The sequence below is a fragment of the Cynocephalus volans genome, chromosome 17, assembly GCF_027409185.1.
Source record: "Cynocephalus volans isolate mCynVol1 chromosome 17, mCynVol1.pri, whole genome shotgun sequence".
In the NCBI taxonomy this organism is placed as follows: domain Eukaryota; kingdom Metazoa; phylum Chordata; class Mammalia; order Dermoptera; family Cynocephalidae; genus Cynocephalus; species Cynocephalus volans.
The window spans coordinates 35,483,458-35,510,282 of NC_084476.1; the positions used below are offsets into that span (position 1 = coordinate 35,483,458).

General features: G+C 45.3%; 2 protein-coding genes across 2 annotated transcripts in view; one reads left to right on the forward strand and one right to left on the reverse strand.

Moving 5' to 3' along the window:
• Positions 1-7,319: 7,319 nt before the first annotated feature.
• Positions 7,320-26,825, reverse strand: part of LOC134365741 (testis-expressed protein 10-like) — a 37,433-nt gene continuing 17,927 nt past the window's right edge. The window contains exons 4-6 of the mRNA XM_063081999.1: positions 26,500-26,738; positions 9,158-9,371; positions 7,320-7,408 (exon numbers count right to left, since the gene is read on the reverse strand). Of these exons, the coding sequence (XP_062938069.1) occupies positions 7,402-7,408; positions 9,158-9,371; positions 26,500-26,738 (460 nt within the window). The 3' untranslated portion in view covers positions 7,320-7,401. The remainder of the gene's footprint in view (positions 7,409-9,157; positions 9,372-26,499; positions 26,739-26,825) is intronic.
• Positions 13,032-16,904, forward strand: LOC134365737 (liprin-alpha-1-like). The gene is given in 3 exon segments (XM_063081995.1): positions 13,032-13,982; positions 14,796-16,547; positions 16,549-16,904. Coding segments are annotated over 3 exon segments (2,892 nt in total). The 3' UTR covers positions 16,738-16,904.

Here is a 26,825-nt window from a genome sequence, read left to right on the forward strand (position 1 = left end):
TTTTTGCTTCCCATTGCTGCCAGTATCGACCGGCAGATCTTCCTTAGGCCATTAGCAGCACATTCTAGTAGCCACAGTTTACTCCAATTTGCAGTTTTTCTGACACAGAAACAGAACCACCCCCTAAGAAACACCAGCACCTGCTAGCCAGAGCCCCCTCTGCAGCATTCTGGGCCTCAGTCCCATTGGGCCCCACTTCTGAGCTCAAGACACTAGCACCAACCGAGCAGCACCCACTTCTCAGAGGTCAGAGTTTTGGCTCCCTTCTCCAAGCTTCTGCCATTCCTCTCTTTGTTCCCCCAGTTCTAGAGATAGTAGCTGCCTCCTCAGTTGCTACCTCCAAAATATCTTACTGTTCCCTTCTGTCATTTTGGTGTTTCAGTTAACAAATCCTTTCTCTGTTAAAAAAAATCACTGGTGTGTTTTCTGCCTCCTGACACTCTTTCTTACAATTCAGAACGAAACTGCCTAGGAGAGCGAGTATACCTTGAGACATCTGATTACCTCTACCACGATACTTTGTTCATAGAAAGCAACCAAAATAAATATTTAGTGAATGAATGAAAAAACCATATGCCTATAACAGCCTTATCACTTCTAAGCATATCCTTGGAAACCTGCTCAAAGAACTTAATGATTCTTTGGTATAACTAAGAACCTTTTGACAGACTGTAAGATCCTTCGCAAGTGTTTGTTCACTTGGGCGAACTACGGTTTTAAGTGTTCTAGCTTGTACCTGTTTGTCATATTTTATCGCATCATGTGTTCTCACATTTATCTGCGCTCACTTGAGGTGGACATTTAAAATAATTTTCAGGCTTACTTTTCCTTTTAACTCCATCTTTTAATCTATCACCCATCCCTTTCTGATTATTCTCCAATTATCCCTCTTCTTTCAGGATACTGATATTAGTGTCATACCAATTTCCTCATGTATAAATGAGAGCAGAATTAGATGACCTTCAAAATACTATCTCACTTAGAGATTCAATAATTACATAGTGTCTCACCCAAATAAATCCCCCACGTCGGCAACGTTTACTAAATTAATATTTATGTACTTTGATACATTCTTGTAGCACAAAACACTCAGTTTAATTTTTTTTTTTTAAATCAAAAGCCTGTTAGTCCCAAGGCTTAAAGTGACTTGTTCAAGATTAGCCATACTACTGCTACTTGTATTTTCACAAAATCTAAATATACATGCCTCACAGTTTAGAAAGTTCCATATTAAGACTAATTATTTCCTGATAATTTGTTTAAAAAGCTTTTCAAACCTATACAGTGGAAAAGAATCACAATACCTTTTATTTGTCTCTTTCCTTCTGTGCTCGGTTATTTCTTTTAAGGCATATGGAAAATGGCTCATAAAATGGTGTTCGAAATCACTGAGGTAATTCTTTCGAAGCCATGATTCCTATTAAAATAAGCAAAGATTATAAAATCTACAAGAAAAAATAATGTGAAATAACCAACAAAAGTTTAAGCAGAAATTTGAAAACTTATTGCTATTCAACTATACAGGTTTCATTACAATACATCTTTTGCCAGTGATATGTAAATACATGTTAAAACTAAAATGAACCGTTACGGCACATAAGTTTCGTCCGCAGATCCTTTCGGTGCTTAATAATTACTTTTACTTGAATTTTATCTGCTGTTTAAGAGGAAAAAAAGGGAGAGTAAATGAGATTTAAGAAAATTCTGAATTTGGACCATTGATGCAATGTTTATAAAATACTTAAGAAAGTCTTATACCTGGTGGTCTATTTATACCCTAACTCTATTCCTCAGCAAATCCATTATTTCCCATTAACGATATTTAACACTTTCACAAAGCAATACACTTCCCAAAATGCTTCAGAAATATTAGTAATTTTATCATTCCCTCCTACTTGAACACTGTCTCTCTAATTCCAGATCATAACACTCTTATTTCCTTCTCTCCGGGATAATCAACTATCCCATTTTGCCAGAGACTGAGTGGTTTCTGAGGATGTGGAACTTGAGATGCTAAAACAGCTGGTCACCCGAAAGTTCAATTGTTTTTCCTTCTTAGTAACCTTTACAAGATTCTTCTATTCTTCCTGACTTCTAAATGTCTGGATTTACCCAGATATCAATCCTTGTACCATTTCTGCCTGAGCTCCAGATTCTATGTACATTTGTATCTTGTACCCTGATATCTCTTCTTCAACTTCTAACAGGCATTTTAAAACTCAACAGGAATAAAACCAAACTCTCCCTATCAACGGTCACCTTGCCATCTGGACCTTAACACAGGCATTGTCCTTAACTCCTTTTTCCTTCACTATGCGCACCAGCAGTGCTGTTGGCTTCACCTGGATCCAGTTACTTCGCATCACTTCAACCACTAGCTACCATTCTACTCCAAGCTACCATCTCTTACCAGGATTACTGCAATAGCCTCCTAACTTATCTCCCTGCTTCTCTTCTTATCCCCCAAAAGTCAGTTCTCCACACAGCAGCCACAGTGATATTTTAAAACATAAATCATGCTTCAAAATGATACAGAAAGGGGAAAAGAGAATGGCTGTACATATATGTACGGCAAACTGGTCATCCATGAAATGATGGTTACTCGAGCTGGACAGTAAGCACAAGGGAATCAATGAGTGTTCTACTTTTGTAAATTCAACATATTAAACAGTTCAATAAACACAGTGCAGATCATGCCACTCTTCTGCTCAAAACCCTCCAATGTCCACCACACTCAAGTTAAAATCCAACCTCCTTACCAGAGACCACAGAGAACCACATGATCTGGCCACACTGTCACTACTCTTTTTCTCCTTCACTTTCTACCATTCTCCTAGCACCTCATTTGCACAGGCTTTCCTGCCTTTCCTCAAATATGCCAAACTTGTTTTGTTCCCACCTCAGGGCCTTTATACTTGCTGTTCCCTATGCCTAGGATGTTCTTCCCACAAACCTTCGCAAGACTCGCTCTTTCACTTCATTCGGTGACATTCAAATGTCTTACCCTCAGAGTGCGTTTCATAACAAACTATCTAAACTCCCCCTCACTCTGTTCCGACACACGCTGTCTTTACACCCTGCTTTACTTTCATCTTTCTTCCTAGTACCAACATTATACATTTGCTTACTGTCTATCAGTCCCACTAGAAGGTAAACATGAGAGCAAGCATCTATCGATCTGTTTATCTCTACGTCCAGAGCCTAGAACAACACTATTCAAAAGGCCTTTTTGAAATGATGAAACTGTTTTCTATCTCTGCTGTCCAATACGGTAACCTCTGCCCACATGTAGCTATCGAGCACTTGTGACCGAGGAATTGGATTTTAAATTGTACTTAAGTAGCCACATTTATAGATGCCCAACAAATCTTAGAATAAATCCCTCAAGAAGCATGACTGCATCTGTCTGTGTTTAGCTGCAAATTCTAATCCTCATGGGAAAAGGATAACAGCAATGAGACACACAGCAAAAAAGTAGCAAGTAAGCCCAGCATTAAAATACAAAGTTATGGCAAAACAAAATTTTCAGAGTGCATAATTACAATTGTGACCCTGACACCCAGGACCCTGAAAGCCAAAGCGAATTAAAAAGTTAATGTTAAATTGTATTTTCATTTTAGAAACTAGCTACATATTACGTATACACACAGTATATCAGAAATAAGCAATCTCAGTAAAGATCTGGGTATTCAACCACTGCAAATAAGATTCAATGTACCTTGAGATTTTTTTTTCAAACCAAGGATCAAAGTTTGAAATTACTACAAAGGTTTTTTTTTTTTATTTTTAAACTAGTTGAATACAAATGAAATTTCTCAAATATGCTGCAAATACTAGTAAACTAAATGCATTAAACAGCACCAACACTTAAAAGTAAGTAATCAGTGGTCTTAGAACTGTGTACCTAACCCGGATGTCAACCTATCAACAGAAAAACCTATAGATTTTCTGAGGAAAAAGTTACAATTCAGCCTGTGGTGTGTGATTCACTTTTAAGGCCAAGAAATGCCATTCTGTCCCTCCTAAAGATTAAACCGTTGCAACACAGATGAGCTTGGAGAACATTATTTTAAGTGAAATAAGCCAGGAACAGAAAGAGAAATACAGCATGTTCTTGTTCTATGCGGAAGATAAGAAAGTTGATTGCTTATACACAGAAAGTAGAATAGTGATTACCAGACACAGGAAAGGGGAGTAGGAAGAGGGTGACTAACAGATGCAAAATGATAGCTAGAAAGGATGGATAAGATCTAGTGCTCTATCTAGCACTGTAGGGTGACTGTAAGTAACAATTTATTGTATATACTTTCAATGAGCTACAAAAGAAGATTTTGAATGTTCCCAATACAAAGAAATGATAAACGCGGGGCGCCCCGCCCCCGCACGGCCCCGCTCGCACCCAGGCCCAGCTCCGAAGGTGCGCCACGGCTGGGAGCCGGGAGGGGCGCTGTTGTCGGCCTGTGCGGCGGACCGGAGGGGGACGGCCCCGCACGCCCGCGCGCCGTCCCTAGCCCCGGGAGGGCCCTGCCTGACGGGAAGTGGCCTCTCACCTGAAGGCCCTGCCGGGGCCGGGGCCGGGGCTTGGAGGCCAAGGGGAAGAGCGTGCGAGCAGAAGCCCAACGAACGACAGCGTGCGCCGCCGGCCGCAGCCTGTCGCTCCCAGAGCGTGTTTTCAAATAGCCTCCTCCTCTCACCTGACCGCGTCAACTTCCGCCGCCGGGAAATCAGGGCCCCTCCACCACCGCGATCACGTAACCACGACCCCCGCCACCGCGCAGCCCCGGAGGCGGGAGCCGGAGTGGCAGGCCCCGCCCCACCCCCGGGAGGAGGGGTCGCGCCGGAAGCTTCCCGTGCGCGGGGAGGAGAGCGCCTGAATGGAGGACAAAGCGTGGCCCTTAGGTCCAGCCCACGACTTCCCAGGCCTGCCTCTCGGGGTGTCCTCCCTGGTCACAACTACCTTTTTCTCCTTGCAGACCACCTTTCTTCAGACACGGAGCTGCATTCAGAGAATAGTTTAAATTGAACTGAACTGAGAAAGGGAAAAGTTTGAGAATGCAAGGAGGATGGAATTCCTGGGGACATTAACCTGGGCTACGATGGAGCAGATAAGAATTACTTAAAAGCAAAATACACCTCATAGCTGTTGCCTGGAAGTCTCAATCTAGGATTTTCCCTAATATTTCAGTTTCTCAGGACTAATATTCCTGCTACTGAAATTAAGTGGAAAATTAAATTAATTTAAATTAATTTCTGAAATTAAGAAAGAAATTAAAATGCCCAGAAAGAAGGTAAAAAAGCAAGGAGAATGAGCCTTTGGGAGATAGTCTTGGCATAGACTGGCATGGTGACACGGAAGAAAGAGCCCCAAGTATGGAGTTTAGATCTTGATTCAAATTTGTCTCTACAGCTTACCAGATATGAGACTTAATAAAGCTGGCAAAGACATTGAGCCTCAATATACAGGGTAGGGGTTCAAAGCAATGATGTCTGAATCTGGGAGACCCAAACTCTGGAACTAAAACCATGCCTACTCCATAATCAGAGATTAATGAGGCAGCACCAGAAGCCCCGCTCTTCACCGTCAACACAGCCACACCTCCCACAATTTGCCTCCCCTTCTAATTATAACACAATTAACGCAGGCTGATTGCATATGATAACCAGAGAGATGTACTTAAGTAATACAAGCAATCCTTAAATATCATTTCAAATATCAAGTTTCCTCTCCACTTAATATTTTATTATTGCTACTAGGAAGTAGCTTATCAAACCCCCTCCTTCATAGGCCTTTCCATCCTATTCTCTCATATGAAATTAATCAGGACCTTCTATGTTCTCTCACTGCACTTCTGTTCAAATTTCTACTATTGGAGGCTTCCGGTCAAGATGGCGGAATAGACAGTCCCCAGCATCACTCTCTCCCACCAATCAACCAATTTATCACTATATAAAAGCAACAACAGCCAAGTTGGGGCCGCTTAGAGCTCAGGCGAAGAGGAGGAGAGACTTACGGAGTGCATGAAGGCAGGAGAAGCCACAAGTAGAGAAAGAAAAAACCACTCTGACCATTTTCTGCTGCAGCCACTTTAAGGCTGGAGCTGCTGAGTGCAAGAAGCAGGAGCCAGCAAAAGCCACTGCTGTGCCCTTTGGATGAAGTTGCTTGGACGCAGCAGGGGAGAGGAGAGCTTTGGTGGCCCCCCAGCCAGCAAGACCACTAACTGGGTTCCCGTGGACTCATGCAGGAGCGAGGAACCAGAACAGCTGAAAAAAAGGAGCCATTCAGAGGCTGGTGAGTCATCGCAAAGGACCAGCACATGGCCTGTCCCATTGAAGTGTCTGTAGCATGGGCAGTGGTAGAGATGGGCCCACTGGGGGAACACTGGGGCACAGCAAGGACTGCTGACTGGCACCCCAATCGGCAAAGGACCTCTCAGTGGAGACTGACCAGGAATATGGAACTACGTAGGGTACATTTTGATGAAAAGACTCAGGCCCAGATCAGAGTTTCTACACAACTCAGGTGCACCGGGTCTTTGGAGAGCCAGAAGTACCTGTAAAGTCAACCATTAAAACCACTAAATCAGCGGCAAATTAGCAATTTAGCTAAACCACGCAGCTCAAGTACTGGTTCCCAAAGGAAGTTCCCCATTTTAGAAGTAAGCAAAGAACAAAAAATTAGTTCCAACCCAGGCACACCACCAGTGCCTCGGGGCCCACCCTTGGAGCCAGGGAACGGACCCCCTTCTGCCATAACCAGGCACACTGCCGACACCAAGGAGCATGCCAAAAACACCACCTCCACGTGGGTGGCCCACCACAGCTACCACAATAACTACGGCTGACATGAAAGCAGCTAGATGCCACAACCACCACACAGGTGGTCCACCAGCCGCTGGAGTGCACTGACACAAGGAGAGTCACCAGCAGAGACCAAAGAACAGAAGAGGATGTGTCTCTCCACAACGCCCATTCCAGAATGACAGAAGAAGCATGTGCTCTGTGAAAATATTGGGGGACCTAAACACACCTCTCGGCATTGGACAGATCATCTAGGCAACAAATCAACAGAGTAACCATTACTCTTTCAGAGGGAGAGAAGAAATCTAGGGTAATAAGAGGGGGCAGAGGGAAGGGAGAGGGGATGGGAGAGATTGGACATAGGCATAAAGAATAATTATGATTTGTAACAATATATTGATCTGATCAACATATGTTAGTGTTGAACCCCCAAAATATGTGTAATCAATTATGATTCAATAAAAATTAAAAGTGAGAAGTGAGAAGGCTGCAGGCCCAATTACACCACCTGTGCAGCACTCACCTCGATGGAGTCCTGAAGAGCAGTGTCAAGCATGGTCAGGTCAGTCAGGAAGGTGCCCAGCTAGGGCACAGTACCCTGCATCACACCCTGAAGAGCAATCAGAGCAAAACTGTCTTTAGTATATTGAAAAGTTTAAAGGTTTCGGTCACATTGACACTGCAGCAAATGGACCTATTCAAGGTCTAATTTGCTAACCTCTGTGAATGAAATGGTTAAAATTCCTACACAAATAGGATAGGAACTCCATGACCAATGTCTCACTTTCAAAGTTATAAAAACCAAGCTTCAGAGCCAGGAGATCATACATGTATGTTCAAATATGTTCCCAGTGGGGTTTATGTTTGGCTTCGGCTCAGTTCAGAGGGAAGGCTTTCTCTGTTTCAGAGTGCATGGACACTCCCAGGGGTTTGGAATGGCCCTGGACAGCAATGGCTTCATCTTCAATAAAAGCAGGTCAAGGCACAATGGAGGAGAGGTATGTACCACAAGAGCATGGGCTGTCACGATGAAAAGGGACCCTGGGGCTAGTGACTCCCTTTCAAAGAACAGAGGAAGGAAAGGGGGAAAAAGTAACTTTAAAGTGGGAAACGGGGGGTTGGCCGGTTAGCTCAATCGGTTAGAGCATGGTGCTGATAACAAAAAGGTCCAGGGTTCGATCCCTGTAACAGGCCAGCCACCAAAAGAAAGGCTTAGGCATTATGACCTACAGATAAGGGATTCATGAAAAACACATCTAGTGGGATATAAAGCAAAATGTGTTTTGGTTGAGGGTTGACCCATGTAGCCCAGAACAAAACCTAATAGCATATTTACATAGTAATTCTTTTGCAAAATCATTGTTTTGCTGAGGTCATTTCTTCTGCCTAGACAAAAAACGCCTTCTCGAATCTTCAAATACCCAAAATCCTAACTATTATTCAAAGCTAAATTCAAATGTCACCTCATCCATGAAGCCATCCTTGATCACCCCAATCAGTAATTTCTCCCTCATCCACTTCCACAGTACTCATCTCACACAGCCCTACTCCTCTACTGCCCAGGCGGAGAGTGTTCTATCCTGCTATGTCCATAAAGTACATAAAATTGTAGCTTACACACATCAGGAGCTCACAAAATACATGGTAACCATTGACTGAATACTTTTGACATTTCCTCAGTCATGACATAAGATGCTGATAAATGAAAGTCATATAGCATGTAAAAAACTGAACCGAGAGACTAGCCACTAAACAGCAGAATGTAATTCAGGCCTAGGAACACATTCCTCCCTCCAACTTCAGGCCTGAGGCCCCCAGAAAGGCCTCAGATGGATGTGAGATCTGCCTAAGTGTTTCAGTTCTTTAGAGAAGAGACTCAGGATTCTCAGACGGTACCACCTCTTCAAATCTACAGATGATGTAATGCATCCAGGTACTGGAAGGGGGCATGGGTAATCATTTTGGGTTGAAAAGCAGTCTGTTTGACATGCAGACCCTTGGTTATATTCACTGAAAGTGGGGCAGAGACTGACAGCCCATGGGGAACACAAAGGAAAAAGTGGACAGAATGTCTCTCCCTGGAAAAGCAGCAGTGTGGGGGCCCACGAGCAGAAAGAAGCTAGCGGGGGAACATTTTTTTTTTTTTTTAACAGGGAAAATCAATAAGCTCCCAAGTTAAGAAAGGCAACTTTTTTCCTTACTTTAGAACAACAAAAACCACCACCACCACCAAATGGGCCCTCAACATAGAGTCTTTTGACAGCCTTTCCAACCAAACGGCTAAACCATTTAAACAAAGTAATGGGAGTAGGCTCTAATATCTACTAAACACAAAGGATAATTTTGAAAAGACAATTACATGAGCAATGTTAATCCACTTCTCGATGATTCTGGCTCTCTGCCGAGTTTTGAGTTCTTTGCCCACCCCCGGATGGTGCTGACAACACATTTGGTGAGGGTATGAAACTGAGAGATGGTAGCACGGATCGTAGGAGCCAAATGTTTGTTTTCCTTCTTATCCCTTCGAGACCAAATGCAGCCCAGGCAGTGGTGCACACAGGTGGCGTGACAGCCTAGAACACAGGAAAGCCTGACATTTGCATACGGCAGGTTGACTCTTTGACTCTTTTTTTTTTTTTTTAAGCAGCTGATCAGTATGGGACCGGAACCCTTGACTTTGGTGTTATAATACTGTGCTCTAACAACTGAGCTACCCAGCCAGCCCCTAGCAGGTTGGCTCTTCCAGGACTTCTGTAAAAAGTTTTGCACTTCTCAAAATAGGAATGAATTAATCTAACTAATATTACTGCTCGCTTAACATTTCTTAATATTTCAGTGAGAAGATACTCTCTCGATGACACTGATGGAAAAACAGACATGGAGAAGTGATCATTCACATGACACAATAAGAGTCAATAAGAACGTCAGCCTAACAATGAGACAAACAACCTCATGACCCCTCAGTGTTTCCTAACTTAAAGGAACACCCACATAGAAACACAAAATTATAGACAGAAACCAATGATATTAATACACCATTTACTCCTTAACTGCTCATAATTATTCATTTTAAAATGGTAAAACTCATTATTTATTGCGAAAAAAAAAGTAAGTCTTACAAATGAATATAAACTAAAAAAGCAAAATATCTACTCCTCCTTCATTCTAATCCCATTCCAATCACCTTTTTTCAACAGTTTGGAGTATATTCTTCTAGACCTTTCTGTGGATGTGTATACATATTTAAATACACATACCATGTATATACAAATCAGCATGGGTTTTTCACTGAACGGTATGTTATAGACACCTCTCCATTCATTACCTCCAGATCTACCTTACTGTTTCTCACAATTACATAGTGTTCCATTGCATGAAAGCACCATAATTAATTCAAGTATTCTTCTACTGGTAGGCAGATAGTTAAGTTATTTTTAGGTTCTCACATTACAAACAACTGTAAAATGTGTATCCCTGTTTACGTCTCTGCATCCTTGTGAGTATCTCTCTAGGACACATTACGTAGAACTTACTTCCATAGAAAGCTGCAGCCTCAGAAGGACTGGGGAGCTCTAAAGAAGGACCTTAGTCCAGATCAGACTTGCCCCTAGGTGCACATTTTGTCCTCCTCAATATGATGTTTTTAACTAGCTCTGGTAATCTATTCATTTTACCTTTTGCGACAATGACCTTCCCGCAGCTTAGTTGAAGAGGGCTTTGAAAGTTCACCCCAAACCTAGGCACTGAATTAGCCAGAAAAAGCATTTCACGCACACACACACACACAAAAGGAATAAAGGGGGAGGAGGAGGAAGAAAAGAAGGGAAAGACACACACAAACAGCAACAGTAAGGCATGAGGCAGACCCCCGCCCTCCTTCCTAATCAGTGGAATGTTCATCAGTACGCCAGGGAGAGAGGCTTTCTGCAAAGGCCTGGACATACGCCCAAAGCTCACAGTAGCTTTACGTTTGCCAGCCCTGGGAAGAGACTTTCCATTCTTGATAGACTAAGAAGCAGATAGAAATGAGAAACTTGAGACTTCAAAAAGGAAAGCAACATCGCAAAATCATGACAGAGAAAACAGGATTACTGGCCAACAGCTTTTCCGTCTTCCCCTGCCTGGCTCCACTCCTGAGATCTAGCTTATACACTAACCAGAACTGAGTGGGAGTATGTAAAGAACCCTACTACTGAAGGGAAATCCTGGTTTGAACTCACAAATTTACAGGAAAGGAGTGACTGTCAGACGAGAGAAGCCGCTTGGCTCTGTGCACAAAACAGGAAAGGAGGCTTGCAGGAGGAAAACCTGACTTCTCATCCTAGCTGTGCCACCTGTGAACAAAGGGAACCGGGACAGGTCCGCTAACGCCACTGACCCCTATCTGGAGAAGAGACATAAAAATACCTGCCTTCATCCACCTGACTGATTAGTTGTGATTTCAAATGACCCAATGACCATAAGGACATTTTGAGGCACCTGGAGAGAGAGGCAATTGTTAAGTCTGCAACTGCTTGCCAAAACTCACAAAAGGAAGAGACTGAAAGAGGTAAAATGGTTTGGTGAAAATCAATCAGCACTCATGGAAGTCAACTCAAAGAATTTGCTACCTATCATAGGAAAAATGACATGGAATACAAACTGTGCTGCAACGCATACGGCTCCAGAGCCGCTGGAAGACGATAATCGCCATGAACAAATGCTGAGTGCACATGTATGGCACACGCACACGCACAAATGCACACGTGTGGGCACACACATGCCTACGCATGCACAGATCATGCACACATGTGGGCACATATGCACACACACCGAGGCATCCTCCCTGGGACAGATCAATGCAAAGACATCAAATTATAGTATTAACTCCAAGAGGCTCTTCCAGTGTCCGGCCGCGGGCCGGCCTTAGTGACTGGGGTGCCGGCCCCGGGGCTGCGGCGTGGGGCGGATGGGCGGGCGGGCAGACGGACGGACGCCGGCCTCGGGATGCCTTCGTCGACCCCCGAGCTCACCCGGAGCGAGCAGCCGCCCGCCAGCCAGCCGCCGCGGAGCCTCCCCGCCCGCTCCTGCCGGCGTGCAAGGTAAGCGAGTGGGAGACTGAGGCAGGCTCGGGCGGAGCGGCTCAGGGCGCCCCGGGCCTCGGCACGGCCCTCGGCCCGGCCCGGGGCGGCTGCGCGGCCGGCTGAATGTCGCCCCGGGGGGCGGCGGGGGCCGGGCCGAAGGGACGTGCTCTCGGGGCCACGCGCCGCCCTTCCCCCGGCCCCACGAGCCGGGAGGCCAATGACCTGTGGCTTCTAGAACCCCAGCCGGCGCGGGCCCCTTGGAAACGGTCGTCAGTGCCTCGTCAGTGCCGTGGTGGCCACGGCTTCTGCAGCACCTGATTCAGGCGGAGAGAGCGGGGCGCGGCTGGGCCGGGCGTCAGCCTCACCGTGAGGGGCGCCGGGGGTCCGCCGTGCCCGGAGCCTCGGGAGCGGCCCCCTTGCCCTCGCCCCGTCTGTGTGTTGCCGACACTTAATCGCCTCTCATCCACTCACCTATCGCCTTTCCTTCCCTCCTAGCCGTCGCCGGCTGTCCGGACCTGCTGGCTCTATTTCCATAGTGGAATTTTATTTGGGGCTGTAAACTGACGTAAGTTAGGTTGACTGACCAACCATCGGAGAACACCTCTCCCAACCCTTCACGAGTCCCGTTCCTTTAGTGCTCACCAAATCCAGCCCAAGAATTCAGGGAGCCGTCAGTCCTTCCCAGGAGCTGACTGCACACATTCCTATAAGATGCCTGATGGGTTTTGTACTTGTCAGTTTTGCTGGCTCTGTGCTCCTCCTATGCTTTTCCTGAAAAGTGATTGGGTGGCGTGTGTGTTTGACTTGCTCTCCCCCCACCGGGAAATTGGAAAAACAGGTACCTGAATCACACTTGTTCTCAACAACTAAAAAGTACAGCTTGGCGAACAAAATACTGCTGGGCTTGCTCTTTATGTGAGGGGCAGTCCTCTGGTCTTGACCCCTTCACGGGATTACTGTCCCTGTGAGTATCTTCATGGTGTGTGTTCCTGCACTTAGTATTTGCCTGTGTATGCTTTCCCAACTTATTTGCATACAAAGTGTAACAGATCTGAGAATAAAGAGGCTGTGAACCTTTCATTTATTAGCTGCAGATACTTATGAAATTGCAGATTTATGGGAACCTGTATGCTGCTCTTAATGATTCTAGTCTGGGTCTTTCATTTCCAGATGATGCGTGAGGTGATGCCAACCATCAGTGAAGCCGAAGGCTCCCCAGGAGGAAGTGGGAGCCATGCATCCGGCTCCCCTTCACAGGCAGACGCAGATTCACATTTTGAACAGTTGATAGTCTCCATGCTGGAAGAGAGGGACCGACTTCTTGACACTCTTAGAGAGACTCAAGAAACGCTGGCATTAACCCAGGAGAAATTACACCAAGTTGGTCATGAAAGAGATTCCTTGCAGAGACAGCTCAATACTGCACTTCCACAGGAGTTTGCTGCATGTACGAAGGAACTGAATGCATGCAGCGAACAGCTTCTTGAAAGGGAAGAAGAAATTGCTGAACTGAAAGCAGAAAGGAACAACACCAGGCTGCTTTTAGAACATTTGGAATGCCTTGTCTCTAGGCACGAGAGGTCTCTCAGGATGACCGTGGTGAAGAGACAGGCACAGTCCCCAACAGGTGTGTCCAGCGAAGTCGAAGTGCTCAGAGCACTGAAGTCGTTGTTTGAGCACCACAAAGCTCTGGATGAAAAGGTGAGAGAGAGATTACGAGTAGCACTTGAAAGGTGTAGTTCGTTAGAGGAAGAATTAGGTGCCACACACAAAGAGCTAATGATTCTTAAAGAACAGAATAATCAGAAAAAAACACTAACAGATGGAGCGCTTGACATGAGCCATGAACAAGAAAATACCCCGAGCACGAATGGAAAGAGATCTTCTGACGGTTCGTTAAGCCACGAGGAGGACCTTGCTAAAGTAACAGAGCTCCAGGCAGTCATAGACAAGCAACTGAGGGAGCAGAGCCAAATGAAAGAGCGCCTGGCCGCCCTCTCCAGTCACGTGGTGGAGCTGGAAGAAGATCTCTACACGGCCAGGGAAGACTTGATCGAATCTGAGGAGATGAACACGAAACTGCAACGGGACATCCGTGAAGCCATGGCCCAAAAAGAAGACATGGAAGAGAGAATCAGTCACGTGGCAGAGCTGGAGGAAGATCTCTACACGGCCAGGGAAGACCTGATCAAATCTGAGGAGATGAACACGAAATTGCAACGGGACATCCGTGAAGCCATGGCCCAAAAAGAAGACATGGAAGAGAGAATCAGTCACGTGGCAGAGCTGGAAGAAGATCTCTACACGGCCAGGGAAGACCTGATCAAATCTGAGGAGATGAACACGAAATTGCAACGGGACATCCGCAAAGCCATGGCCCAACAGGAAGACATGGAAGAAAGAATCAGTCACGTGGCAGAGCTGGAAGAAGATCTCTACTACACGGCCAGGGAAGACTTGATCAAATCTGAGGAGATGAACACGAAATTGCAACGGGACATCCGCAAAGCCATGGCCCAAAAAGAAGACATGGAAGAGAGAATCAGTCACGTGGCAGAGCTGGAGGAAGATCTCTACACGGCCAGGGAAGACTTGATCAATTCTGAGGAGATGAACATGAAATTGCAACGGGACATCTGCAAAGCCATGGCCCAACAGGAAGACATGGAAGAGAGAATCAGTCACGTGGCAGAGCTGGAGGAAGAGCTCTACACGGCCAGGGAAGACTTGATCAAATCTGAGGAGATGAACACGAAATTGCAACGGGACATCCGTGAAGCCACGGCCCAAAAAGAAGACATGGAAGAGAGAATCAGTCACGTGGCAGAGCTGGAGGAAGATCTCTACACGGCCAGGGAAGACCTGATCAAATCTGAGGAGATGAACACGAAATTGCAACGGGACATCCGTGAAGCCATGGCCCAACAGGAAGACATGGAAGAAAGAATCGCTACTCTTGAAAAGCGCTACCTCGCTGCACAGCGTGAAGCCTCGTCTGTGCGTGACCTCAATGATAAACTTGAAAATGAAATTGCAAACAAAGACTCTATGCATCGACAGACTGAGGATAAAAACCGCCAGTTACAGCAACGGGTGGAATTAGCGGAGCAAAAGCTGCAGCAGACCATGAGGAAAGCCGAGACACTCCCGGAGGTGGAGGCGCAGCTGGCCCAGAGGGTGGCAGAGCTCTCGAAGGCTGAAGAGAGACACGGCACCATTGAAGAAAGGTTAAGACAGATGGAGGCGCAGCTGGAGGAAAAGAACCAAGAACTGCAGCGGGCAAGGCAGAGAGAAAAAACGAATGAAGAGCATAATAAACGTTCATCAGACACTGTTGACAAGCTTCTTTCAGAATCTAATGAGAGGCTCCAGCTTCATCTGAAAGAGAGAATGGCTGCTCTAGAAGATAAGAATTCTCTGTTACGAGAAGTTGAAAATGCAAAAAAGCAATTGGAAGATACACAACATGATAAGGATCAGCTCATCTTAAACACTGAAGCATTGAGTGCTGAACTAGACAGGCTGCATAAGGAGGCATTGCACACAGTCAGCCGTGAGGATGTCAGCGACGTGAGAAACTCGACAGGCTCCCAGGACGGTCCCGTGAGCAATCCCAGCAGTAGCAACAGCAGCCAGGACTCGCTCCACAAAGCCCCAAAGAAGAAGGGCATCAAGTCCTCTATCGGCCGCTTGTTTGGCAAGAAAGAAAAGGGCCGACCTGGACAAGCTGGCAAAGAATCATTAGGACACGCCGGTGTTTCAGAGACAGATAATGCATCTCAAGATGCCTTGGCACTGAGCAAACTGGGAGGACAGGCTGAAAAAAATCGTAAACTTCAAAAGAAGCATGAATGGCTCGATGAAGCCCAAAGACAAGGTTTGCCTTTTGCCCAGTGGGATGGGCCGACCGTAGTTGTGTGGTTGGAGCTCTGGGTGGGGATGCCCGCCTGGTATGTGGCTGCCTGCCGAGCCAACGTGAAGAGCGGGGCCATCATGTCGGCCCTGTCGGACACAGAGATGAAGCGTGAGATCGGCATCAGCAAACCCCTGCATCGGCTGAAGCTGAGGCTGGCCATCCAAGAGATCATGTCTCTTACCAGCCCGTCCGCCCCTCCCACGTCGCGAACGACACTCGCACATGGGCACATGAACCACGAGTGGATTGGGAACAAGTGGCTGCCCGGCCTGGGCCTCCCTCAGTACCGCAGCTACTTCACGGAGTGCCTGCTGGACGCCAGGATGCTGGACCACCTGACCAAGAAGGACCTCCACGGGCAGCTGAAAATGGTCAACCGTTTCCACAGAAACAGTTTCCAGTGTGGAATTATGAGCCTGAGAAGATTAAATTATGACCGAAAAGAACTGGAAAGAAAAAGAGAAGAAAGTCAGAACGCAGGAAAAGATGTGCTTGTTTGGAGCAACGATCGAGTGATTCGCTGGATCCTGTCAATTGGCCTTAAAGAATATGCAAACAATCTTTTAGAGAGTGGCGTTCACGGTGCCCTTCTGGCCTGCGATGAAACCTTTGACTTCAACGCACTGGCGCTATTGTTACAGATCCCAACGCAGAATACACGGGCTCGTGCTGTCTTAGAAAGAGAACTTAACAACCTTTCGGTCATGGGGACTGACAGAAGGTTGGATGAAGACGATGATAAAAGCTTTAGGAGAGCACCATCAGGGAGAAAAAAAATTTAGACCAAGGGACATTCATGGCTTAGCTGCTGGATCAGCAGAGACTCTTCCTGCAAACTTCGGGGTTACTTCTTCTATGTCTTCACCCTCCATGCAACCAAAGAAGATGCAGATGGACGGCAGCGTGTCAGGAACACAGAGGTTGGATTCTGCCACAGTCAGGACTTACTCCTCCTGCTAAAGCCTCCTGCTCTTTACCCACACTACTTCTACAGATGACTGTGCAGCATTTTGAATCCAACAGAGACTACATTTTAGAATGCAATGGAATCTTTAATCTGTTAATACTTGTTGTATGGACCCTAAGATATTTTGTTACAGAGTTTTTAATGAGTGAAAGTTTCATGAATACCATAGCGAAAATATTTTAGAATTTAATGTTTCTTATATTTAGGTAAACTTATGACTCTTCACTTGTATAGTTACTTACTTTTTCATGTATATCCAGGCTATAAATATCCTTTCAAATCAATTCATGTTCTTACACCTGATTTTAGTTTTTCACATGAATGTACTGTAATGCTTATATGTATAAATCCTATGGACAAACATAGGGCTTTTGTAAATTATACATTTATTGTAATTATTAGTTTAAGTTTTTAATGATAAACCATTACAGAGAAGAAAAAAAATAAAAAAATATTTAAAAAATAAAAATAATTTTAAAAGAAGTATTAACTCCAAGAGATGATTCTTGAATGTGAAGACTAAAAAAGTAATTTCAGAAACCGAATGGAAAGATTAAGATTGTGACATAATCTAAACTCAGGAAGGAGCAAAGCCAGGACATAAATGACCTCCTCTTACAGTCATCTTTGGCGGGTTACAGGGCAAAACTTCTGTCTCAAGGGGAGGTGTAAATCTTGTAAGCACAGGGAGTAGGTGGCCAGGGGCAGAAGCCCAAACCAGACAGCCGAGGGGACAACTAGAACTGTGTTGTCCACCTCAGGCACCCTTGGCAATATGCAGAACCTCAGTGCATGAGCCTTTTCCAACCCACTGCAGTGGCCCCCAGAGGAAGGAAGACATGCTCAGATGGCAACATGTGCAACCTACTAACGCAGCTTCTAAGGTTTTTCGTTCTAAGAAAACAGACTCCTGGGCAGAATTAATTCACTAATTAAACTGATATTTATTGAGTACCCTTTATTTACATTTACAAAAAACTAATTATATATGTGACGACTGTCATAATAGGGAAGTCGAGCCCCACGGAAGCATTTAACTTCAGAGGGAGCTAACCTGGCCAAGGCTTCAGGGAGCGCTCCCCAGAGGAAATAAAGCTAAAGCTGGGATCATAAGGGTTAGGAGGAGTCAGCAGGGGGAAGACTCTGGGGCGACAGTGGAGGCAAAGGTCCTGAGGTGGCAGAGAGCCAAACACAAATTTTCAAGAGACCTGAAGAACTGTGTAACTGAAGAATAGAAAGAAAGGGTAGGAACGGAGCACAATGGGATCTGCTGTATTCATTGATTTCCCAGCCAGCGAGAATCACACTTAACACTGGTAGAAGATATTGTGGGATTTTAGTAACGGAAAGATATAGCTCTAACCTGCACAATTTGCTAGTATAGCTTTAACCTGCGCAATTCGCTTCTGCAAACGTTTGGGGAACCGTATCTAAAGGCATTTTATGTAAAGCAGCTTCTAAGGGGCTGTTGAAATGTAAAGCAGCTTCTAAGGGGGCTATTAAGCAGCAGGGGGCCCAAGTACACTAAACATTCCAAGAAGGGCATGGCCCCCACCCGGTCCCAGGGATCCCAGGGACGGGCTGGTTCCTTATCTAAAAGCCTCCTTGCCAGGTGCCAAGGAAGGTATACGATTGAAAGGAGCGCCGTTATCGGGAGTACCGGCCTACCAAAGCCCACCTGTAAATCTAAAGGCGCCACAGATCTACCGGGGTACCAGCCTGCTAGAGTCTGCCCACAAATCCAAGGGCGCCACTGATAACCGACAACTCATCCTGTCATAAAGATCTGTTCAAGAAAAACTGTATAAAAAGTGCTTGTGTGGTAAACTGGGGGGGCTTTTCCGAAAGGCAAAGCGCCCCAGCATGCTGGAAAGATAAAATCCCTCTTGCTGATTGCAACGGTCCTGGTCTTGTGGTCTTTGGGAGGCGAGCCGCTCCGGCCTGTAGCATTTGTTCTTGGTGCACGGGTCTCACATTTTTGGGGGCTCGTCCGGGATCGGCTCGCTCTCCCTGGGACCAAAGACTAGAGAACAGAGGATCGCTCGAGCAGGTACCGCGGTTGTCTGTCTGACTGTGTCTGTTACTTTTGTTGTCGGCTGTAAGCTGTCTGTTATAATCTGGTTTCGGTGGCTCCAGGACGGAATCACCGGTCTGATTTTAGATTTTCGGAGGCTCCAAAGCGGAGCCATCTGTAGCGGAAAAGCGGCGGGGCGGACGTCCCGGCACGCCGCAGCCACAGGAGTCCTGGAGGACGCTCCAGATTCCTCCGCAGGAGACGAACAAGTTCGGCTCCACGGGAGATCTCTAGGAAAGATACCCCTCCCGAGTTCTCTGATACTCTGGTTGTGGCGCTCGTGGCAGGGGCGCATCCGTGTTTTGTTTTTTGTCTGTCTGGTTGTGTGTGTGTGTGGGGACTGACGATTTTCTGGGGCGCCATGGGGCAGACTGTCTCAACCCCTTTGAGCCTGACTCTGAAATACTGGAATGACGTGAAGGAAAGAGCTAATGATTTGTCTGTGCCGGTTAGAAAGAATAAATGGGTAACACTTTGTTCTTCGGAGTGGCCAGCTTTCCAACCCGGACGGCCTGCTGAAGGTTCCTTCTCTCTGCCGTTGATTACAGCGGTAAAAAGAAAAATTTTCAATTCTGAAAACCTCCTAGGCCAGACATCTTATATCATTGTCTGGGAAGACTTAAGTCACGGATCCTCCTCCGTGGGTCCGTCCCTTTGTTCCCTTAACAGGTCCAACAGCTGTGTTTGCTCTCCAAGAAGTAAAAAAGAAACCGGAGGGCCTGCCGTCCACCGACCCGGACTGGCTTCTTTCTGATCCCCCTCCCCCTTCTTTCCGACCACAGGCAGCCCGGCCATCCGCTCCACCGGAGGAGGACCCACCAGAAAATGAATCCAAGGGAGGGCCTGCTCGGGGGACACGCAGTAAACGAGTGGCCCCTCCAGATGCTCTTCCTATTTTCCCCCTGCGGGCTTAAGGCCCCCCTGATGAAGAGGGCAACCAGCCCTTGCAGTACTGGCCTTTCTCTTCCTCCGATCTTTACAATTGGAAATCTCAGAATCCCCCTTTCTCTGAAAACCCCCAGGGTCTCACTAACCTTGTAGAATCTCTCCTATTTACTCATCAGCCCACCTGGGATGATTGCCAGCAGCTTCTACAGGTCCTGTTCACTACCGAGGAGAGACAACGAATCCTCCTGGAAGCTCGAAAGAATGTGCCAGGAGAAGATGGGCGACCTACCCTCCTCCCTGATGTTATAGATGCACGGTTCCCGTTAATCAGACCAAACTGGGACTTCAACTCGGCGGAAGGTAGGGAGCACCTGAAGGTCCACCGCCAGGCTCTAACGGCAGGCCTCAGAGGGGCAGCAGAACGCCCCACCAATTTGACTAAGGTAAGAGAGATAACTCAGGGGCCCGATGAGTCTCCATCAGCATTCCTGGAGAGACTCACGGAGGCATTCCGTCGGTTCACCCCATACGATCCTGGTAGTGAAGAGCATAGGGCTACAGGGACGGTCGCTTTTATTGACCAGTCTAGTAGGGACATCAGGAAGAAACTGCAGAGACTGGAAGGGTTGCAAGATAAGTCATTAAGAGAATTAGTGCAGGTGGCTGGAAAGGTTTATCATACCAGAGAGTCAGAAGAAGCAAAGGAAATAAAAAGAGAAAAGCGCCAAGAAAAAAATTTCCACAAACTTCTGGCCACTGTAGTCAGGGAGACTAGGGAGCCCAATAAAATGGTGCCAGGCAATAAAAAGGAACCCCTGGCGAAGGATCAATGTGTGTACTGTAAAGAGAGAGGACACTGGGTTCGAAACTGCCCCAGGAAAAAGAAAGAGCCTCAAGCCTCCAAAGTCTTGGCCTTGCAGGAAGACAGTGATTAGGGGGGACGGGGTTCGGGTCCCCTCCCCGAACCCAGGGTAACTCTCAAAGTGGAGGGGAAGCCTACTCAGTTCGTGGTAGACCCTGGAGCCGAAAATTCAGTATTGCTACAAGCAAACGGACCTCTTCTCGGGAAAAAGTCATGGGTACAAGGGGCTACAGGGTACAAGCAGTACCCATGGACTACCCGAAGAACAGTGGACCTGGGCGTGGGCCGGGTATCCCACTCGTCCATGGTCATTCCCGAGTGCCCCTACCCACTGCTGGGAAGAGATCTCCTCACCAAAATGGGTGCTCAAGTTTATTTTGACCCCGAGGGACCTCGGGTGCTAAATCGGCAAGGAAAGCCTCTGCAGATACTAACCCTCAGGTTAGGAGATGAATACCAATTGTTTGAAATGCAAGGGCAGGAGACTGGACAGATGCATTGGTGGTTAGAAAACTACCCCCAAGCGTGGGCAGAAACAGCAGGGATAGGGAAGGCTAAAATCAGGCCCCCCGTCCACGTAGAGCCGAAGGCTCAAGCCAGTCCTATAGCTGTCCGACAATACCCGATGTCCCGAGAAGCACGCGAAGGCAGCAGACCCCACATTGCTCGTTTGCTCCAGCTGGGAGTCCTACGGAAGTGTCAATCAGCCTGGAACACGCCCTTGCTGCCGGTCCGAAAGCCTGGGACTGATGACTACCGACCGGTCCAAGATCTCCAAGAGGTAAACAAACGCGTGGCCGATCTCCAGGCCACCGTCCCTAATCCCTATAACCTTTTAAGTTCTTTACCTCCAGACAGGACCTGCTACTCAGTACTGGATCTCAAAGATGCATCCTTCTGTTTGCCGCTGACTGCAAAAAGTCAAGAGTACTTCGCTTTCGAGGGGACAGATGCAGAGACTGGCCTAGCAGGGCAACTCACTTGGACCCGCCTGCTTCAAGTGTTCAAAAACTCGCCCACCATCTTTCATGAGACCCTCCACCAAGATTTGGCTGTGTTCCGGGCCTCTCACCCACAGGTAACTTTGTTGCAGTATGTGGATGACCTCCTCCTGGCAGCGGCCGACGAGGAACTGTGTTTAGAAGGAACAAAGCGTCTCCTCATGGAGCTAGGAGAGCTGGGCTATCGAGCCTCCGCCAAAAAGGCCCAGATCTGCAAGCGACGGGTCAGTTACCTGGGGTACCTTCTTAAAGATGGGAAAAGATGGCTGTCTGAGGCCAGAAAAGAGACAGTGTTTCACATCCCGCCACCCTGTAACCCAAGACAAGTCAGAGAATTTTTAGGTACTGCCGGGTTTTGTCGCCTGTGGATACCTGGTTTGGCTGAGATGGCAGCCCCATTATATCCCCTCACTAAGAACAGTCAGCCCTTTAAAGTGGGGAAAAGAGGAGCAACAGGCTTTAGATAATATTAAAACGGCCTTAATGTCTGCACCGGCTCTGGGACTCCCCGACGTAACTAAGCCCTTCCACCTGTGTGTGGCAGAAAATACGGGAATTGCAAAGGGGGTCCTAACTCAAAGACTGGGGCCCTGGAAAAGGCCTGTGGCATACCTGTCCAAGAAATTAGACCCAGTAGCCTCAGGGTGGCCAGCTTGTCTAAGGATCGTAGCGGCAGTTGCAGTCCTAGTAAAAGATGCTGATAAATTGACTATGGGACAGAATTTAGTAATCTCAGCACCTCATGCCTTGGAGAGTGTTGTCCGCCAGCCTCCCGACCGCTGGCTCACAAATGCTCGCATGACTCCTTATCAGTCTCTGGTACTGAATTCACATCGGCTTACTTTTAAGCTCTCCACCGGGGAGCTTAAATCCAGCCACATTGTTACCAGACTCGGACTTTGACCCTCCTATCCGTAACTGCCAACAAGTGCTTGCTGAGGCACATGGATGGCGGAAAGACTTGTCAGATCAGCCTCTGACGGATGCCGAAGCCACCTGGTTTACTGACCGCAGCAGTTTTCTCGAGGAAGGAGTACGAAAGGCAGGAGCTGCTATAGTAGACGGCCAGAATCTGATGTGGGCACAGACTTTACCTGCCGGGACGTCCGCCCAGAAAGCAGAGCTCATCGCCCTCACGAAAGCCCTTGAACTAGGAGAGGGCAAAAGAATCAACATCTATACGGACAGCAGGTATGCCTTTGCCACTGCTCATGTGCACGGTGCTATATATCAACAGCGGGGTCTGTTAACTTCTGAAGGAAAAAAAAATCAAAAACAAGGCAGAGATCGTAGGCCTGTTGGAGGCCCTTCACAAACCGCTAAAAGTTAAGTATTATACACTGCCCGGGCCACCAAAAAGGGGATTTCCCCCCTCGCTAGGGGAAACAACTCGGCCGATTCTGAGGCAAGGGCGGCGGCCCACGGGTCCTCAACTATTTTGTTAGTGGACGTCCCCGAACCAGAAAAGCCCAAATTTAAATACTCGGCTGAGGACGTAGCAGTGACCTCAAGGGACTCTAACAACTACTTTGATCAGAAAACAGGGCGTTGGCATGCAGCGTCGGGCAAGCCTATCTTGCCACAAGATCAAGCCCACGCCATGATCAGACAAATGCATCAATGGACACATCTGGGAGTGGACAAACTGGCCCAGACGGCCCTGAACACAGAATATTATATCATAGGGCTAAAGCAATTAGCAGAGCAAATAGTTACTACCTTAAACAGGGTGAGGCCTCACCAATAAGTCTTTTGCAAATAACACAATCTTAACCTAACTGTCCTTGTTTGTTCTTGTTGTTTATGTCTGCGTATATGCGTGTGTAACCTGTATGTTGTCTGCTTGTGTAATTGTGTTACGTGCAAGGTACCAAATTGGCTTATAATTAATGCGCGCACATTAAATAAATAAGTGTACTTCTCAAGTTCATGGAACTGAAATCGTCTAAAGTTTTAATAAATATATTTTCAAGATTTGATTCAAACCTTTTACCTAAATTTGTCTCTAGGTCAATATGTCTCGTTATCTCAGCTCTGCCTCCTGGCCATGCTGGGAAAAACAGTATCTTTTATGTATATGCTGCCCTCTGTCTTCAGCTCCACATGGCTCCAACTGCCACGGTAAAAACCAGGAACCTAAAATGGCTAGTAAAAAAAAAAAAAACCGATGCCAACTATGGCATAGGCGCTAGTTAGCACTAACTAATAAGGGTATAAATCTAATACACCAAGTTTTTGGCTGGGAAACCATAAAGATGTATTTGGTAAATATAGCTAAAACTCAAATTGGGCTCTGTATCATCTGCTTTAACAAATAAGGCCTATTTACTAACCTCAATGTATAAAAAATGTTCTTATCAGCACACATCACTGCCTGGGTTTACTAATCAAACAGGATTACTCAAGGTCTTTTCACTTAACTGCTCTTAGTAGAAAATTATAAAAGGTTTTCTGTGTCCGTTAAATAAGTGATTTAAAAACTTACGTTCTTGTGCTCTCTGCCTTTAAAACCCTTTGTCACTTTGGTTTTATTTTTTGTAGTAATTTTGTAATTTTATTCAACTAAGTGTTTTAAGCCTTTTGTTATTTAACAAAGCTTTCCAACACAAAATACTAAAAGATCAAAATAACTAAAAAATTCCAAGGGCCCTAAAGTTTCTCAAAGGATATATACAAATGTATCAAAACTAACTGGCTTATTTAATAAATTAAACTATATGGGAAAGCACTGTCAGTACTAAAGGTGTTATAAATATGTGTTCGAAAATCTGGTAAGGTTCTTAAATATCTGTCTTAATGTTAATGCTACCAGTCATAATCTTGGTTTAATTATAATTTTTAAATGTTATGTCTTCAAATATTTCATAAAAAAACTCTAATAGGTACAGTTTTCCAACAAACTTTAAGTTCATAGCTTTAAACTAAAATTCCAAAATTCTAATAAAAAAAATAATGGGTTTATAAAATTGTTCACAAAAGTCAAATCAACAAAAGTTAATTGGTAAATTAATTTTTAAAAATTAAGGGTTCGGGCCGAGCCCGTGGCGCACTCGGGAGAGTGCGGCGCTGGGAGCGCGGCGAGCCTCCCGCCGCGGGTTCGGATCCTATATAGGAATGGCCGGCGCACTCACTGGCTGAGTGCCGGTCACGAAAAGGACAAAAAAAAAAAAAAAAAAAAAAGAAAAAGAAAAAATTATGGGTTTTTACAATTTCCTTATTTTAAAACACTGCTGGTTCTCTTAATGTTTTCAAATGTAAAAAACTTTCTCTCTCTCTCTCTCTCTCAAGCTATCTATAACTAACAACAGTTTGGTAAAACGTCATTTAAAACAAAAGTGAAAGCATTTGTTTTCTCCCTATTAATCCCCCCCCAAATTTAATAACTTTAAATATCCTTATAACTATTATAACAATGTGGCTATTTGTATAAGTTTAATAAAAATTAACTCTCTCCTTATAACAAAATAAAATTTAAAACTTTAAATATAAAATAGCACGTCTCACTTCCAAGTTCTGACCCCTCTTTCATGTTGCCTACATTTGGCCTAACTGCTGCTTCATCCTGCTGTTCATCTACCCCCCAACGTAAGACAAATCACTATAAAAAAGTAAGCCAAAATGTTCCTTTCAATCACCACCTGGGAAAAAGCCTTCCCAACACCAAAATATTTATACAAAGAAAAGTAAAACCTTTTCAATCGAGATATTAATCATCAATGCTTTTATAAAAAAATGCCTTAATCAAAAAGGGAAAAACGTCTTCTCTACAAAAGCAGTTCTCTAAATTTTCCTGGCCTCAAAGAGGGTGTTTGTAACTTAAATAAAACATCCTGTTCTTAAACAAAAACTTGTAATGAATCAAAACTTTTACAAAAAACTAAATGCTTTACAAACTGTAATGTCCTAAACAGTTTAACGAACTTTCTAGACTCAAAATCAACTATTATATGGAGCAAAATCCCTTTCCGGAGTTTCAACAATTGGCAATTACACCCAATTCGCAGCACCTAAAATAATGCCGCTGCAGCTGCCCTAAAAAATAACAACATCTCAGTCCTCACCTAGAGTAAATTAAAAAAGAACTTGCGATGCTAAATAATACCAACTTTGCTTTAAATGTTTTTGTCTTAACTGTGCCAACCTAATCTGGAACTTTTGCTTTTCCTTTTAAAATAAATAAAATGGGGGGAGATGTGGAATATACTATAAAGCATATGTACTTCACAGGGCCTGGTTTTCCAAAGCCTTACAGTTTCAAATATTGACCTTGCAAAAAACAGAAAATTTTCCTCAGGCTAGAAAGTCTCTGCTGTAAAATAAAAATGTGTGGCACAGCAAGGTTGCTGGCTCAAAAACAAATAGATTACTAATTAAATTATAAAAATACCAAAAAAAATTGCTGTAAAAAAAATGTCTGTTAATAAATCACTTAATGGCCTTACTAAAATGTCATCTGCCTTGTTTCACTAAAAGTTACCAGTCTATACTGTTAAACTATAAGCCTACCTATGTTCTCTTCCTGGTCTGGAAAATAAATGCAAAAAAAACCCAATTGGGGTTAATTCCGTTTTTGGGAATGCCTCTCGCTTAAAAATTCCGGGAAAGTTAACCACTTTGGGGCTTCTCACTGCTCAAAAAAAAAAAAAAAAAAAAAAAGGGCTTTAAGTAATCCTTTGCGACTCCATCACCCAGGGGAAGTGGGGTAACAAATCTGTGGGGGGCAAAACAACAGGTAGAACTCTTAAGCAATTTGCTTCAGAGTGGACCAACCACTGAAAACAGAATTACTAAGCCGTAGACGATTTCAGTGTTCAAGCAGATAGTGCTTTATAAATAATTAGGCTAGCTACCTTTTAAGGCTTCAACGTAGAACCTAAATGGCATGCATAAGAGCTCCTCTCTTAAATAAGGGCAAATCAGCATTACCTACCTCTGTTTGGTTGTATCTGCATTAACCTCCATGATACACCAAGCAATCTGTTCAGCTGCTTACTATTTAGCCTAAAACCATCTTCAAGGGTCTCTGTCACAAATTTCCTTATCGTTTCTATCCAACTGGAATCCTTCGCCAAAGTTGAGGCACTGGCCAGGGAGAAAATGATATCAGACAGTGTTAAATTCAGTAAGAGATGATCTATGTTATTGGAGACAATCGTGCAATGCTTCGTGCTAAAAACAAACAAAGACAAACACACATCTATAAAGTGTTACATCAACTGTGTCTGCTTCATTTAGAATACTTAAAATAATCAATCA